The 18,802-nt window shown below is 33.3% G+C and overlaps 1 protein-coding gene across 5 annotated transcripts in view; it reads right to left on the bottom strand.

Moving 5' to 3' along the window:
* The window catches only part of ATL1 (atlastin GTPase 1), a 54,218-nt gene that overhangs the window by 14,411 nt on the left and 21,005 nt on the right, over positions 1-18,802 (bottom strand). For all 5 annotated transcript variants that reach the window (XM_006773766.2, XM_006773764.2, XM_006773765.2 and 2 more), the window contains 6 exons: positions 15,474-15,721; positions 13,366-13,500; positions 12,813-12,917; positions 11,045-11,095; positions 8,504-8,560; positions 481-573 (listed from right to left, as the gene is read on the bottom strand). In XM_006773766.2, the coding sequence (XP_006773829.1) occupies positions 481-573; positions 8,504-8,560; positions 11,045-11,095; positions 12,813-12,917; positions 13,366-13,500; positions 15,474-15,721 (689 nt within the window). The remainder of the gene's footprint in view (positions 1-480; positions 574-8,503; positions 8,561-11,044; positions 11,096-12,812; positions 12,918-13,365; positions 13,501-15,473; positions 15,722-18,802) is intronic.

The raw sequence follows: 18,802 nt of genomic DNA, 5'->3' as shown, positions 1-18,802 counted from the left end.
TTTTGTGTGATATCTATTCAATGTAAATCAGTCAATATTAAACTATCATGACATTAAAAATGGAAAGTCTTCTAATTTTACTTTCTGTGTACTACTAGCAAAATGTTGTAAGATTGGGGATTTCAAAATTAGATATTTTTGTTAAATTGACTTTTAAACCTCTGCTAAAACATGAATCCAGATATTTAAACTGTGGTCTTGAACTAACTTAATTTTTCAAATTAAAAGCTTTGTTTTTTCGAATAAATCATTGTTTTATAGAAACCTACAAAAGAACTCTTTATCTGTATCATAATTATTGAAAATATTTGAAAACTGTAATTCTGAAAGTATTTTATTAAGTATCTGTCTTAGTTTATTCATAGAGATACTATGAGGGTCAAATGAGAATTTGGCTACTAAGCATTCAGCAAATCATTCAACAAAAATAATTCTAGATTACTAATGGTGAAATTCCATGCACCTAAATATTTAACAAACCTTGAGGCGTTTTTCCAAAAATTTGGAGCCACCATCAGATCCATATGAAAATTCGTATGGGAAACTCCAGTCTCGAACAAGAAATATCAGACTCTACGAAATAATTCAAAGAAAGAATTGATAAGGAGATTATAAGTTGCCTCCCACTGCTTTTTAATTGAAACCAATTAAAGAATACTATTCAAATATTCTTTACCACGTTGTGGAATTAAAGCAAACATAAAATCTTTGACAGTTTCTGAGTAGTCTTTCCTCTATTAGAGCATCCAACCTATTTCCACTAAGTGTAAACCAAAAGCTGCCCCAAAACTGGTCATAGTTACATAGTGCCAATTTGAGAGCCAATTTGAGGGCAACTCTGTCTCATTTCTTGGTGGGATGCATTCAGCTTGGTGGTTTTCAAACAGCTTTTTATGAAGATTCAAGTTTTATTTGAGGAAAGTTTCCTCTATTACTCTCTAGATATTTTTCCTCCATTACATGTGTCCCACTCTTTTCTATAGGAGTTCTCATTATGCATAACTGGTATAGAAAGGGGTGGTAATCTGGGTTTTGTGGGGCCTGAATCTTACACAATCTGTAGGGGGAAGGCTCAATAAGAAAAAGTATACAAAATTGGGCTTAAAAGTGAATTATTTATTTAGAATGAGAAAAATAAATTACTAATTCAAAAAGCTGACAAGTCTGTCTCTTACACACACACACACACACACACACACACACACACACACACACCAGCAAAATAACTAACACACCTTTATAATATATTTTGCCCTCTACAGTTTTTGGCTGCAAATGATTTTATCACTTCTTCATATGATGATTTTGAAATATTTTTTGTTAGAAAGCTAACTCAGTCTTTCTTCTAATGAAGCCAATTTCTTATTATAAAACATTTTTTATTATTGATAGTTTAGAAATGTTTCAGCTTCACAATTTTTATTTGTAATGTTACGTAAATTTTTAGTCTCCTCATTTGTCAATTAGAGATAATAATAGACCCACCTCACGGGACTGATTAATGAGATAATATATAGGCATTTAGAATAGTGCCTGATATCTAGTTAGTGCTCTGTTAGCTATTTGATTTTTATTTTAATGGCAACATGGTATTTTAGCACATGGATAGACCATAATTTATTCTGCCCTTCTCATAAATATTTTCCAGTTTTTCCACTATTCTAAGAAAATCATAGATAATCATCCTTCAAGTTAAATATTTGTTCATATCCAGAAGGATTTTATCAGTGACTGTGTTTCCCAAATTAGAACAATCATTAAAATCATTTGGGAAGCTTTTTTAAAAGTACAGAATTCTTGGGCTCCACCCCAGACCTATTGAAACCAATGTAGTATTAGCTTTCATTTATTGAGTGCCTATAATATGCCAGCTTCAATACCAGGAAGTGTACACATGATATTTCATATATTTCTATAGCAGCCCTAAGAGATCGGTTATACTTTATTATTCCTTTCAAAAGAGATATATAAAAATCACCTCCACCCTCATCTGACATTAAGTAACTTGCTCAAACTCACACAGCCAGAGATGAAAGAATTAGTAGCAAACTTGGGTCTTACTTCAAAATCCCTCCTGTACTGCTCCTCAAAGTTAAGTATAAAATATGTAATTTACGATCTAAGGGCTGATTAAAATATGCTTTTTGTAAATTAGAGTAAGAGACATTTAAATTTGTTTCTGAAAAAAAATTTAGGTAATAAAGAAAAAATCATATTTTATAAAATTAGCTATCTTTAAATGATCCTTCTAAAAGTTTACATTTTCTGCACTGGCCAGTGTGGTCCATTGGTTAGAGCATTGTCTTGTACTAAGTGGTGGCCAGTTCAATTCCCAGTCAGGGCACACCCAGCATATGGAAGGTAACCAAATCAATGTTCTCCCTCGCATCGATGTTTCTCTTTCTCCCTTCCTCTCTCTAAAATCAATGTTTTAAAGTTTATATTTTCTGAGTTTCTAACTGAATCTTTCAGACTCGCCCATTAAAAATTATGTCTTTTAATTCTCATTTAAGTTACCGGTTCCTCTTCCAGCCCTTCTCCCCTTTACCGTTCATCTGTTGAGGAACTTAGGAATCTGACCTGTAGAGCTTCCCGTAACTGGGACCTTGCTGGCTGCACATTTACGAAGCAGTTCAACATGCTCTTTTGTCCTCTGGGCTTCCTGCAAATTGGCAGCTAGAGACAGAAGCTTGGTCTGACACAGGTTTTCTTTGGCAAGACCATGGGAAGCAGAGTGTCCTTTTATCAGGAGGCACGTAGTATATGATTATCTCTGATTTGATCGAAGTTATGTCATCTTTGCTTATCTGAGGTGCATTCTTTGGTAGAATTCTCATTAAGGGCTCATGGGAACACTATTTTTTGCATTCTTACATGTTGATAACAGTTTGTGCCATTTATACTTGAAAGTCAATTTTGCTGGATATAAAATTTTTGGCTCACATCTTTCCTTAAAAATGAATGCTTCTTAGTTTGCCTTATGGATATTTCTTGTTTCACTAAGGTAGAGCCTCTCTTCTTGTTTTGTTTTGTGGATTCTTGTGGGGAAAGAAGATATTCTTATGGAGAGGAGAATTTAAAAGTACCTATATCCACTATCTTTAATTATATGCCAATTTCTGTCAAAATTTTTGTCAAAATAAAATATAACAACTTGTATTCAGAACAATTACACCTAAAACATGTATTTTGAAAATAGAGGTTAGCTATGAAGCAACTTTTACAAAATAGAAGTTCATGAACTAGGATAAATGAAACCAAATATGTGGATTTGGCTATATTTTGCATTTTTCTTGGGAGATTTTAGTTTCATTTCTTGGTCTTTTTCACTGGACACCTTCCCAAGTCAACATAATGAGGACCATGTGTAGAATATGATCAAATATGGTCTTATTTTGTCAAATCAAAAATTTATATTCTATTTATCTATCTACAGTGTCAAATTCCCTATTTCCATGCCTATCGTTCCCATCCAATGATGTGCTAGTAAACGACCTCTCCAACAACAACATAACACCTTGACTTGTAGCATTCGACAATTTCTGTATGCACACTATTGCTGATTTCAAGCTACTAACTGTTTAATAATTGGCTTACATAATTCCTGAATGTTTACTAGTTAGCTCTTGTGAACTGGTATGAGCCAGCTAATAAAAGCACACCCATTGGCCCCACCCTCTCCCTGGACAATTTGTATGCTTTACATTTATCATGTACGGAATTCTATGAATCTAGGTCCTTATTTCAAAAGCCATCAGTTTTCAACATTAATGAATCTTGATTTGTTCATATATATATGTAGGTAGAGATAAAAATCAAGACTATAAATTACCTTGATTTTCTCAGATAAAAACATTTGAAGTCATAAATACTGTTTTTTGAATGAATTAAATTCAGGAAGGCAACTGGGGCAAAGGATGCTGTGTATATCCTATAAATGACCATATATATTTTTTAAAACATGAAAAATATAACCTTTGTTAATTTCCCTTTGGAGACTAATCCTTTAGGAAATTATTTAAAAAATCAGTGTTCTAGCACTACTATGAGTAACAGTGAAATAAACCCCAAATGCTCAACAATTGGGACATTACTTTACAAATTATGGCATATTAATATGAAAATACATTACATAGCAATTAATATTACAAACATGTAGGATATATCAATACATGTTTTAAGTGGGTTATAGAGGTGACACTGGTTCACAATAGAAAAAAACAGTGAATTTTCTGGAGTGAGGAAGAGGACAGAAGTGAACTGCTAAGAAAGCTTGCTGAATTAACAACTTTTATTTCAAAATTACTTTATTTTAGATTTTTTCCTGTGAATTATTTTGCTGCTATCTTACATGTTCTGAGATTTTAATATATTTGTATTTTATCTTTAATTTCATGTTGTATAGTATTTTTTGGTTTGAATTTGGTTGTTTTAATCTTAAATATTATTAAATAGTGTTGGAAGCCATGTTTGCTACTGAAGTATTCAATTTCAGATACTTAGATTTACACATCCAAACATGTTTAGGAGTTAGTTGACTCATTTAGTCATAATTTTTTCATTGACATTTCATAAGCCAACAGTTTACCAACAAGCAGTAACTCTATGACTCTCTCTCTCTCTCTCTCTCTCTCTCTCTCTCTCACCTTCTAAGCATTGGTTGGTCTCTCTGACTTTAGTATATCTGGCAAAGTGTAAGAAACAGTGATGCCTGCTGATAAGACTTAACATTCCTTTCCAGAATTTACAATGCAGTTCCCCAGTCTATGCCAATGGGTCCTGAGAGTAACAGGTTCAGAGAAGACAAAAGTCAAAACCAATAGCCTAATTACCATACAACACTTCAACTATCAGCCTGACAAATACTTTTTAAAAAGACAACAGAATCTACTAGGTATTGTAAACCATACAGAAGATTGTAAGCAAGAACTGGTTTTATTCTACCTGACCCCACCTGCTTCCCCAGGCCATGGGGGAGAGATTCATACTCTCACTCACAGCATACCATTATCTCTCCATGTGAAGGCCCCTTTTTCTTCATCATATTTTTCCCAGACCCCCATTCCCATCTCTCAATTTTCTGTTCTCAACTCTAATACATACATTTTGTTTATCTAGAGCAGTGGTTCTCAACCTTGGCTGCACATTAGAATCACCTGGGAATCTTTTTAAAATCCTGATTTCTGGGCCTCATCCTCCGGAAATTCTGTTTCTTTGTTACTAATGTTGTGGCCTCGCCCCATAACAAAAAAACAGAATTTCTGGAGGATGAGGCCCAGAAATCAGGATTTCAAAAAGATTCCCAGGTGATTCTAATGTGCAGCCAAGATTGAGAACCACTGATCTAGAGTGTTTTAAATAATCATAAATAGTATGTTATAGATCTCAAATTTTTTCTGCTTATTTCAGTATCAATTTAACACTCTATTATTCATGCTACTCCATATACTTCTGGTTCACTGCCTTTGGATGTTGCAAAATATTCCAGAGTATGCTCTTACGTATCCATTCTTCTAGTGATGGACACCTAAATTGCCTCCACTTCCCACTACCACTACTCTATCAATGCTCCAGTCAATATCCTTACACATTTCCCCAGCTCCCAGAATGGCTGCTCCAATCTGCACTTTCACCAACAGGTCCTGGCTTTCCCATTTATCCAAATTGTAGTTATAATATGGTATTAACCCCATGTTCCACTTTTTGCCTACTTAAAGAGTATAAAGTGGTATCTCATTATTTTAATTTTTATCTGATTATCAATGAGACCTGACATCCTTCAAAAATGTGTTAACCAATCAGGTTTTCATTCTGTGAATTGTCTGCATATCTTTTGCCTGTTTTTTAAAAATTAAGTACAGTTTATCATTTTAAATGTTTTATAAGATTATTTTTAGAGCAGCTTTAGGTTTACAAGAAAAATGAGAGGAAAGTGCAGAGTACTGGCAAGTATCACCTGTCCCCACACATGCACAGCCTCATTTATTAATATCACCCACCAGAATGGTGCATTCTTGTTTTTCATCAACAATGGACCTACATTGTCACATCATAATTACTCAAAATCCATAGGATTCATTCTTAGTGTTGTATATGATATGGGCCAAAGGTATAATGACATACACCCATCGTTACAATATCATATAGAGTATTTTCATGGCCTTAAAAATCCTCTGTGCTCTGCCTATTCATTTCTCCACTCCTCGCTTCCCCCACCATCTTCTGATCTTTGGGTCCATTGTTTTGCCTCTGCCAGAATATCATATAGTTGGAATCATACAATATGTAGCCTTTTTTAAATTGGCTTATTTCACTTAGTAATGTGCATTTAATGTTTCTCCATGTCTCTTTCATAGACTGGTAACTCATTTCCTTTTTTATGCTGAATATTTCATTGTCTGGATATATGCAGTTTATCTGTTAAAGGACATTTTGGCTGCTTCCAAGTTTTTGGAAGTTATAAATAAAGCTGCTAGAAACATCTGTGTGCCAGTTTTTGTGTGGACGTAAGTTTTCAACTTCTTTAAGTAAATACCAAAGAGTGCAATCACTGGTTCATATAAGAGAATGTTTAATTTTGTAAGAAACCACCAAACTATCTTCCAAAGTGACTGTACCATTTAAATTCCCACCAGAAATGCATGGGAGAACCTGTTGCTCCACATCCTCTTTTGTGGAGCATTTGGTGTTGATGCTCTGAAATTTGGCCATTCTAATAGATGTGTCATGGTTCCTTTGCTTATTTTTAATTGGCAAAATGTCCTTACTTAATTGTAAAACTGCCTTGTGTATTCTACATATTAAGTCCTTGTTGACTTGGACATTGTCAATATCTTCTACCAATCTGTTCACTTTGCTTCTTATAGAATCCTCTGATAAATAGAAATACTCTATTTTAATGTAATAATACCATCAATTTTTCACTACATGGTTTATTTTGTGAGAATCCTAGTATATAAATGTTTCTTCACCCCAGTTCAGAAGGATATTTTCCAGTATTTTATTCTATTAGTATAATTTTAACTTTCATATTTATTTCTTTAATCCAATTGGAGCTTACTAATCTATATGGTGTTTAACAGAAATTCAACTTTTTCTTCAAATAGTGAATTAGTTTTTCCAAATCTCAGCTATTAATCCATCCATTTGCTACTGGTTTATAACACCACCTCTGTTGAATACCAGGTTTATATATATACTAGAGGCCTGATGCACAAAATTCATGCAAGAGTAGACCTTCCTTCCCCCCACTGCTGGTACCAACTTCCCTCTGGCACCGGGGACCCAGGCTTCCCTCGCAGCCCCGGCTTCGTCCAGAAGGTCATCCGGAAAGACGTCTGGTCTAATTAGCATATTACACTTTTATTATTATAGATAGGGATATATTTCGTGTCTGTTTAGTTCCATTGGGCTTTTTTCTTGTATCTGTGCAGGACCACACCATTTTCATTTTGTATGGTTTCTTATTGTGTATTCAATCTTCCAATTTTGATTTTCTTTTTAAAAACTGATTTAAATAAAAACAGAACTTAATTCTTCCATAGAAGTTATAGCACAATGTGTTGAGTTTCTTTAGAAATTCGGTGGTAATTTTAATTAAAATTGCACTGAGTTTATTGATTAATTTGGGGAGAATTAAATTCTCTACAACATTAAATCACCCTATCTGAAATATATCTGTTTTATATAAATTTCCCTTTATGATATTTAACAAATCTTTGCATTTTCCTCCATAAAAGTCTGTATATTATGGGAGTTACTTATCAAACTTTTTGTGTGTGTTTTTTGCTATTGTGAATTGTATACTTAAAAAAAACTGCGTAAACACAAAATAACTTACATTTGTTAGTTGGTAATTGCTGTTTTGAGACATTATTGACTTTTTAAGATTTAAGATTTTTATGATATGACACCTATAAAATAACTTATATGCATATTATTATGCACATTAGTAAAATAAACCTGTGAATCCACAAACCCACTTAAGTAATTGAACATACCAAAACAGTGAAGCTTCCTGTGTATCCCTCCCTGGTATGTCCCTATTTCTCCTCTCTAGTGGTAATCACTACCTTAAATTTTGCTTTCAATATAGTTTTAACACATATGTATATGTATTCTTAAACAATATGCTATTAATTTAGTTATGCTCATTTTTGAGCTAAAAATGCCATCATACTGTAGATAGTCTTTAAGAGACAACTTTTTCACTCCGTAGTATGTTTATTTTTTTATGACATCTCTAGGGTTGGTTCAGGGGAGAAAACCTGATATTTTTGCAGGAACCAAAATAACTTATTCATTCTTTTATTTTTCCTTCCCCCTTTTTAAAAAACACATTTCTATCTTCTCCTTGCATTGAATAGCATTAAATGAGTATCCAAAAGTGCTTCTGAAGTGAAATTTTAAAACAGAGAAACAGACCCTCACAATTAATTAAAATACCTGCTATGGTCTTCAGGAAATTTTGATAGGAATTTATCATCGGTTAACCCCAACTTACCTGAAATGGCTTCAGGAATGTTTCTTCCATTGCCAGTCTGCCATACTCAGTGAAAAGCTAGAAGGAAAATCAAACACACATACAAACATACACATACAAACACACATGCACAAAGAAAACTTCAGTATCTGCAAAGTTTTACTTTTTGGCTTTCTTCCATTCATATTGTTCCCCAAGCTATAAGATAATACTATATTCTTAAGATTACAATAATCATTTTAAGGAACTAAGTATTAGATAAAACAGTACAATAATTAGATATTTTAAAAATAAAGTTTCCATTTTAAAGCTAACATCTTTTATATCTAGAATATAGGACAGTTTTTTGTAGGGACAATGGGGAGAAACATGTTAAATGACCTTTCAAAATAGAACTTGCATAATTAGACCAGAAGGCAATAAGTTATGTAGGATATACATGTGTTGTTGCCTGAGGACACACAATGGCCTGGATTATTACAATGTCTTATAGGTATTTGGCTTAAAAATCAAAACATCAAATACACTGCTGTCTAATATTTTTTATGTGCCCAATTGAGAGGCACCATAGCCGTTTTTATGTTGCTAGAAATGGAAGGTTTTGGAGAACACAACCTTAAGGGTGACTATGATTGGGCCTCTGATGAGAGTTTCATCCAGAGTGGCTAAGAAAACTTTCAATATAGTTTTAACTATATTGTGTGCACAGGAAATGCCACTAAATATACAGTGACTTTTCAGAGTTGGGGAAGAAAGCTGACACAGGATTACCATCCTTTCCCCAGCTTCGTGCGGGCTATAGGAATATAGAAAGCAAAGGGTAATTACTAGTTATTTGATTAGAGTGATTAAATGAAAGTCTGGAATATCATATTTAAAAGGCATCTGGCCCTAGCTGGTTTTGCTCAGTGGATAGAGCGTTGGTCTGTGGACTGAAGAGTCCCAGGTTCGATTCCAGTTAAAAGCACATGCCTGGGTTACAGGCTCGATCCCCAGTAGGGGGCATGAAGGAGGCATCCAATCAATGATTCTCTCTCATCATTGATGTTTCTATCTCTCTCTCCTTCTCCCTTCCTCTTTGAGATCAATAAAAATATATTTAAAAAATAAACAAAGGCAGCTGGTCAGGGATTAAACACTCTCATTAGAATTATCTACTAACATAAATTGAATTCACAATCTTTTTTGAGGAAGACTGAGATATTGTCATTTACAGGAAATTTTTTAAGTGATCTCAAAAAAGATAATTTACTCAATATAAAAATCCAAAATCAGTCCCTCTTCAAGAAATCCCTAAAACTGGTATTGAACAGTACATGTTTGAAGAAGTCATTGTATTTATTACTGCATAAGAAATATATAACACAAATCAAATCAAATAAAAACACAAATTAAAATAAGAGAGCAACAACAACAAAAATTTAACACTTACTCAGCATATCGCCTATTTGTCATAAATGGTCAGTGAGATGTACAAGAAATATATTTTAACCCTGGCTGGTGTGACTCAGTTGGTTGGAATGTTGTCACCTACACAAAATGGTGGCAGGATGATTCCCTGGTCAGGGCACATGACCCAGGTTTCCATGCATGGGAGGCAATAGATCGATGTTTCTCTTATTCCCTTCCTCTCTCTAAGATCAATAAAAAAATAAAATAATAAATAATAAAAAACTGATTTAAAAAGAAGAAAATAAATATATTTGGGAGTAATACTGGTTGTAAACTCAAATGATTTTTCTGGCATTAGAGATTACCCTGTTTTATCATCTTGTTATCTGTTAAATTTGTACATGGCTCTTATTGAAAAAATTAAATAATATACTGAAAGCAAAATTTTCTACAAAATATACAGAGGGCAACTATCAGAGAAACAATAGGCTTTCCTATGTAACCAATATAACATGATTTGAAAGGGAGCAGAGTGTTACAGAGATCTGAAGTATCTTTAGGAATAGCTAATCTTTTACTTGAGATTTAAATGATGCTTGGAGAATAGAAGAAACATTAAGCCCAGTCAGATAACCATATTTTTACTCCTACTCTACCACTAATTAGCCACATGAATTTAGGCAAGTCATTTATTTCTTTCAGCCAAAATTTCCTCATGTATAAAATAGGAAGTATAAATTAGGTGTCACTGAGGTCTCTTTCAGATCTAAAATAGAATTCTATGAGTTATCATCAGGTAAACCCCTCACAGTTCTTAGGTATAAAATGGTCCACAGGGGGAAAACTGGCATACAACTGATATCACACTAGCAATTGTTAAATCCTTGATCTTACGACTTCTACTTCATATTTTGGGTCATTTTTAAACCAAAGATCATTTTTCTATTCTAACTTGCCACGTAGTTTCATATGCAGGTCAATAGCAAGTAATTTTACAGAAACAAAGGAGTTTGGAAACTGAGTTAGACAGAACATAACCATACAAGGCTGGAACAAGAAACCTGGAACTAGGACAACCTCCATTTGGTTATGTTTTTAAATCCTCCTGAAGTTCCACTATGCATGCTTAAAAGATTACCAGATATTAAAAAATATTATAAATATTGTTACCTGGAGGTGCTGAAGATCATCCTCCTGGACATTTTGGGATAAGTTATATACCTTGATTAAGAAATAAAGTTAAAACGAGGAAATAATTAGCATCATCCTCAGTACTACTTTGTCCTTCTCTATTTTTTCTAAATATCAGTTGTCACAAATGTGAACTCTCTAACATACATTCTTACATAATGATATTTATAAGACCATAATTGAGGAGTATAAAAAACTTGAGAGACAATAAACAATGTACAATGATCATAAAATTGTTCTAGAAATGCAATAGCCATCTGTCTGGAGGCAGAATACTAAAAATACTTTATGAACTCAACAGCTAGTCAATAAAACACTCCTTCATATAAATAATGGCAATCTAAATCTGAATAACCCATAAAGTTTTCTTAAAATTTTATGTTGGCTTCTTCACAACTGGTTATCTGAGTTATGTCTACAGAAAGTTTCATCACATGGAAGTTAGGTTCTGAATATTATGTCCACACCCATAAACATATGCATTATTACTTCATGAACAGATCACTGTATCAAAGTAACATTTTTTGAGGGGAATAAATATCAGTAATGTAAGAAAACTTAAGGATATGTGTATCTTTATGTATTATTACAGATAATATATTTTTAAATAGATCATTTCTCAGATAGTAAAAAATAGTCATTACTAAAAAGACTTACATTTTCAGTGAAAATATTGAATGTCTTCAGGTAAAATATACATAGTAAATAATAAATATTACAAAGGCAAAGTTAATCTGGTTTTAATTGGCTTGTGTAAATGGGTTATATTGTCAATTATGAAGAAATTAGGTAAGTCGGTATTTTAAAGGGTTACTCATTTAAGAAGTATAATTTTAAAAGCTAGTCAACTATAAGTTACAATCATGGCTTTTTATCTTAAAGTCCTTTATTAAAAAAAATTTCAGTCTTCCTTCTATCAACCTTCTCACGGTTGTCCTACCCTGACAGCATGCCTTTATTGCCAGTTCACTAGCTCCATTTTCTCTACTTGCTTATAATTTTAGCCTTCACTTACTCATCCTAACCACTTTGTCTTCCCTAACTTTTAAAACTATCTTACCTTTTTTTTTTAACTGTTTCTTGTCTATTATCTCTTCTTGCTCTTTACAGTAAATAGAAAATAATTTTAATTTGGTTTAAAATTTTTTATGCTATGTGTTCTATTACTATAGTAAAATTCTCCAAGTACTTTAGGACAACTTATAAAGCCTATACTATACCTCACAGAAAATACTTTTAAAAAAGGCAGAGAAAGAAAAAAGATAGATTTTTTTTACAAGACAGTTACTTTCCTAAATGTATAGTAATATGTTTTTAAAAGCTATGAACACATATACATGTTTTTTACATTTAGAAATGTTTCTACTAGCTATGTAAAATAAAATTTTGCATTTATAAATCTTGTTTCAATTAATATAACTTAACTAGGTGGTCCCAATGTAACTGCATACATTATAAGATTTAATATTATTGAGTTTATTACATGCTTTAAACAGGAAAAATTATCAATAAGATAATATCTTTTCTGACTAAAGTAAGCAATTTGAAAACTTATCAGAAATTAGGTGACAATAATAAAAACAATTCTACTGTTACAGAAATCATTAGAACTGGTATGCTAATTAAGCCAAATAATATACATGATTTACCATTTCTGTTGCTTGTCTCACTAGCACACAGAAATACATATATTCATAATTTTTAGTGAAAGAAACATCCATAAATATGGATTTATTTTATTCCATACCTGTATAGAGCTGATCATTGTGCTAAGGGCAAATACTGTGGCAGAATCTCTCAAAGTTGACTGACTATCAAAGGTTCCCTGAGTATCCATCAATAGCACTGCAACCTATAGGCAAGTAGAGAACATTACTTATATTTTATAGAACATGTAGAGTTTTCGGGTTAATACAAAGTTAACATGATAAGAACTAAAATAAATCATTAATAATGAATATTTTTTACATGTGCCATTAAGGCCACAGAAAATAAAAATGCAATTAGTTGCTGAATACTGTAATGATTAACTTTCACTGGTAATCCACCATAACAGAAACAGCACTGAAACAAAGTTTAGATGTTAGCTGAGCTGCTGGCCCATTGTTTCCACAATTTTGCTTACCCTGACACCTAGAAAGGAAAATAGGAAACATGCAATAGAATGCTACCCACTTCCCTTTTAAATATCATGTCAAATGGCCAAAAATTAGTTTTCAAAAGAGTGTTTTTGAGGATCCTGAAAAGTGATAACTGTTGCAAGTGAAAAATCTATTTCCTTTAAGAAGTTCACATCATACCTTTTTACCATCAGGTTTATTGATAAGGAAGACTTCACTCCATATCTGGATTCCTGTAGTCTCTCGTTCAGATCCACCTCTCCATGAAAATCCAGTCAATGGTTCATTGTAATCTCCAACCCAATCAACTGATTCCTATAAAATTAAGAAAGTCTGATACAGAACTAGATATGTAGTATAGTATTTTCTACTCATCCATTAAGATTTGTATTCTCTTTCTCACTCTAGCCTAAAGGAAACAACATATGCACATTTACTGTACTGACGCAATTTCTTTACTAATTAATCCAAAAAGAAATTACAGAGGAAGCAATCATTTGCCACATGTTATGCTAGGTCCTGGGGAGACAAAGATATTCCAGACCAATGGAAGCTCATAACTTAACAGGGGATAGACATGCTAACTAACTAATATAATATAATATATGCCTATTAAAATGGGAGTGTATATTAGGCATAAATGGAAACATAAGATAAGAAATAACTAAAGAGTTATTATGTAACTCTTAGTTATGTAATACTTTAAAGGAGAGGTGATATTTGGGCTAAACATTGAAGGATGTTTAGGAATTTTCCAGGAAGCAAACTTGCGGAGGGTATTCCAGAAACAAAGAAATAAAGATATGAGAGAATATAGTATATCAGGATATAAACAGTAACATACACAATGCTTTGGTATTGGGGGAGGAGGAAGTCAATAATAGCAGGAGGAAAGGTATCTAGCAGTAGGTGCAGAAAGACAAAAACAAAACAAATCTGAGCTTTAATCTGAGAAAATGCTATTTAACACAAGCAACAAGTGTTACTGAGCATTTCATTCAAATGTTTAACAGTTAAAACTATGAATATGTATAAAACTGTATAATCCCAAATAATGTAAGGTATACTAATTTTGTTCATTCAATTTTCCCACCTGTGTTACAGCACACTAATGTTGGTATGCTAGAAATAGAGAATGGTAAGTTTTTCTTGCTTTCAAAGCCTGAGATTTTAGCAGTTTCGTTCCTGATTTGTTTGAACTGACACTAGACATAAGATATTAACGTTACAAAATTGTTCACAAATAACCCAACTAGAAAAGATCAATCCAAAATGGATAATTATGGTATAAATATATAGAATCAAGTTTCTTGGGTAGTGTGCCTATTCTTCCCTCAAAATCCATATTTGCATCAGAATTGCTATGGATAAAAGGTAGAAAAAATACTGATATGCTCTCCACTACCAACCCTCTGTTCCCTAGCTCCAATCTCCTATTTCTCCCTCTGCTTTTGGTTTATCCTAGGTCCCTTAAAGTCTCATTTCTGTGACATGCTGCTGAAGCAAATGTTAAGATACTGTTGCCTCTGGGGGTGGGGGAAGAAATGAGTTGGAAAAGATCAGAGAGAACTTTCTGGGGTAAAGGTGAGATATACTTGATAGAATTTGGGGATATAGAAGTATATGCATTTTCAAAAAAATAAGCAAAGGTACTCAAGATTTGTGCATGTAACTATGTAAATTTTATAACAAGAGAAAAAATAAATACTAAAATATATAATAATGATGTATATTGAGAAAATTTGGGGGGAAGTATACTGACATCAGCAATTTACTTTGACATGAATCAGTAAAATAAGATGAAGTGATGGGTGGAAAGAAGAGTTAGAGACACAGGGGATAATGCAAGAATATTAATGTTAATGGTAGAATCTCATTAGTGGATACCCGGGTATTCACTGCAAAATTCTCTTAACTTTGTTGCATGCTTGAAAATTGTCATAATAAATGTTGGGGAAAATGATTACAATAAAATAGTTATGACAAAAGTTATTTGACATTTTAAACCCTATAACATGTAAAGTTTATAATCATATTACTATGTGGTATCTATTTTTAGGCATAAAAAATAAGGTATGTTCTAAGGGTAATGTAGCTAAGTGGCTTCAGGCAAAAGTGGCCTGTGTAGTTTGGTGCACAAAGCACCAAAGTTGGAATGATTACAGTATAGCATTTTTAAACTAGTGCATATTTAGGATACATAATAATAGAAATAATGGACACTACTAAATAAAAGCACAAAGTGACAGCACAGAGACAGAAAATTTAAAAAAAAAACTCTTACATACCTGGCTGTACATGTATCTCAACATGAAGTCCATTAGGAATGATTTTCCTTTTCTAAATGCTCCAGCCACAGATACAGCAACAACCTCCTTGTCTCTCACAGCCTCTGAGAGAAGGATTCGATTTAGTGCAGTTTCATCTAACTCAAAAGAATGGTGGTCTTTGACAACAAGGACTTGGACTGGTCCTGCCTTTTTCACTGGTTCCTCCTCTTCTGAGCTCCATTCATTTGCCTTTTCTGAAAACCCACCTGTTGAATATAATAGCAATTGTGTCAGGTAATCATCTCAAAATACCAAGAGAGTATATGTACCTCTCAACTCTCAAACATCTGAAATAAGAACACAGTTGAATTAGAAATACTCCTTTTAAATGACATGTTAATGTCATTCACATCATATCTCAGAAACACTTACATCTGGTCTTTCTGATTATGTGACCAAATAAAACAATTTTAGTTTCAAAACAGTTCTACATCAGTGCAGAGATTTCTGTTTGCAGAGTGAGAAAATCAAAACAAAGGAGTCTAATTTTAAGAAAGAGGAATAAAATGGCTTTAGTAGATACTTTCTTCATCTCCTAGGAATAAGTTTAGTTATTCAGATGAAAGAGCCTTGTAAAATTTTTTAGAGCTGCACATACATAGGAGGAAATACATAAAAGGACTCAGAATCACATATTCTTGAAACTGGAATAAATCTCTAATGCAACTAGTTCAGCTCCCTCCAATGTATGCATCCCATCTACAAAATCCCAGACTCCTAATTGTCTAACGCAGTGGTTCTCAACCTTCTGGCCCTTTAAATACAGTTCCTCATGTTGTGACCCAACCATGAAACTATTTTCGTTGCTACTTCATAACTGTAATGTTGCTACTGTTATGAATCGTAATGTAAATATCTGATATGCAGGATGGTCTTAGGCGACCCCTATGAAAGGGTCATTCAACCACCAAAGGGGTCGCGATCCACAGGTTGAGAACCACTGGTCTAAAGTTATACCTCATAGTAATGGCAATGGCAGAGAATTGAATTGGGTAGGGCCAGATTACAGAAGATCTTCCATGGCAAAGAGGTCTGGAAATAATTCGATAAAAAATAAGAAACTTTTGAAAGTTACTTTATGTGGAAATCTTACAAAAAATGATGTGAACCTAGGAAATTACTAAATCTCTCAGCTTCTTCATCTGTAAAATGGAAACTACTCATAGTACCTATTCAATAGGGTTGTTATAAAGATCGAGGGAGTTACTATGTAAAGTGCTGAGAACAGTGCTGTCACATAGCAAGCTTTAAAGGCTGATAGCTCATTAGCTATCATCATCATCACCACCACTACTACCTTTGGACTACGGGCTGATTTAAGTATTCCTTCAAGAAGTTCTGCATACTTTCTATAAATTTATGTGTATGTGTATATGTCTGTATGCACTTTCGTGTTTTCTGAGTTTTCGATTAAATGATCAGAAATGCTATTTTTGAGATTAACTTTTAGAATTCATCCTTAATATACAAGAATTTTGGAACCCTGGGCCTTGGCATTTGTGGTAAATTACAAAACAACCTGAATGTGTCAAGTGACACATTCTTATATCTGCTGCCTTTGTGACTTTATAATGTGCTCCTGTTTTGACTCAGGTCAGCCACATGATTTCCTGTGGCAGGCATGCCTCTACCATGCACCATGAGAATATTCCTAGACTAATATGATTGTTGCAGGATGAGAGTCATTTGGAATAGGAGCAAATTGTCCAGTCCCAGCCACACCCTGCAACAAACTAACCCTCACTGATGTGAGGTAGCAAGCCAACATCAACAGAGTTGCCTAACACACATTTCAACATGTGATCAATAAATACTGTTCTATGCCTCTGAGGTTTTGTGATTGTTTATCATGCAGCATAACAGGCAATAAACAACTAATACAGCCTATAACTCCTTCCTTTAGAAAGGCAGTACAGTGTGGTGGTTAAAAACACAGGCTCTGGTTAAAAACACAGTCTGGTTAAAAACGACTGTTGAGATTGAAATCAAGGCCTCCCCACTTTTTAGCTGAGTAACCATAGGCAAGTTGTTTAACCTCTATGTGTCTACCTCATAAGGTTGTTGTAAATTAATATATGCATATAACACACTGAGACCAGTGGCTGGTACATAGTAAATGCTATTAGTATTATTGTAGATTTAGGAAAGTTAAAGCCAAAGATGTAACTGACCTTGCCCAGAAAAGGAAATAGAATTTCTTTATCAGGCAATCTACCATGGATACCTTCTTGTGTTATTTGTTTATTCCTTTAAACAATTTATCAGGTATTTATTATATGTATTTTTGACACATGAGAAAATTAAGAATTAACTTTCCCAAAATCAGACCCACTAACAAATGATATATCCAAGTTCACACAGTTAATAGCTGTCAATTTAGGACTAGATCCCAGGTTTAAAACACACAAATCTAAACACATAAGAAGACAGTAGTGCAAGAAATGAGGCACAAAATAGCTATAAGACATAACGAAAACAAACAGTAGATGGCAGAAGTAAATCCCTCCTTATCAGTAATTACATTAAATGTAAATGGATTAAACTCTAATCAAAAGACAGAGAATGGCAGAATGGATAAAACAACAACAACATGATCCAACTACAGGTTGTCTACAAGAGATTCACTCTAGATCCAAAACACAAACAGATTGAAAGTGAAAGAATGGAAAAATATATTCAATGCAAATGGTAACCAAAAGGAAATAGGAGTGGCTATACTTATATCAGACAAAAGAGACTTTAAGTAAAAAAGTTACAAAAAACAAAGAAGAACATTAAATATTAAAAGTTTCAACAAAGCAAGAACATATAACAGTTATAAACATTTATGCGGCCAAAGACAGGCCATCAAAATATGTGAAGCAAAAATTGGAGACTTCAATACCTGATGCTCAATAATGGATAGAAGGACCAGATAGGCAACAAGCAAGAAAATAGAATCAACTACATAAGAATCAACTAGATCTAACAGACATATACAGGGTGACAATGGAGTACACATTCTCCTCAATTGCAAATGGAGCATTCTCCAGGATAGAAAATGTTAGGTTCAAAATTAAGTCTCAATAAGTTTTTAAAAGATAGATATAATACAACATATCTTCTTTAACTGCAAAGAGATAAAGGTAGAAGTCAGTAATATAAGTAAAACTGGAGAATTCACAAAGTGTGGAAATAATGCAATAGACTCATAAACAATAAATGGATCAAAAGAGAAATCAGGATATGAAATGCAAATCAAGACCACAATAAGATACCATTTCACACCCATTAGGATGGCTACTATA

Source organism: Myotis davidii, unplaced genomic scaffold (assembly GCF_000327345.1).
Source record: "Myotis davidii unplaced genomic scaffold, ASM32734v1 scaffold847, whole genome shotgun sequence".
NCBI classification, from domain to species: Eukaryota; Metazoa; Chordata; class Mammalia; order Chiroptera; family Vespertilionidae; genus Myotis; species Myotis davidii.
This window is presented reverse-complemented; position numbering and strand designations above follow the sequence as displayed.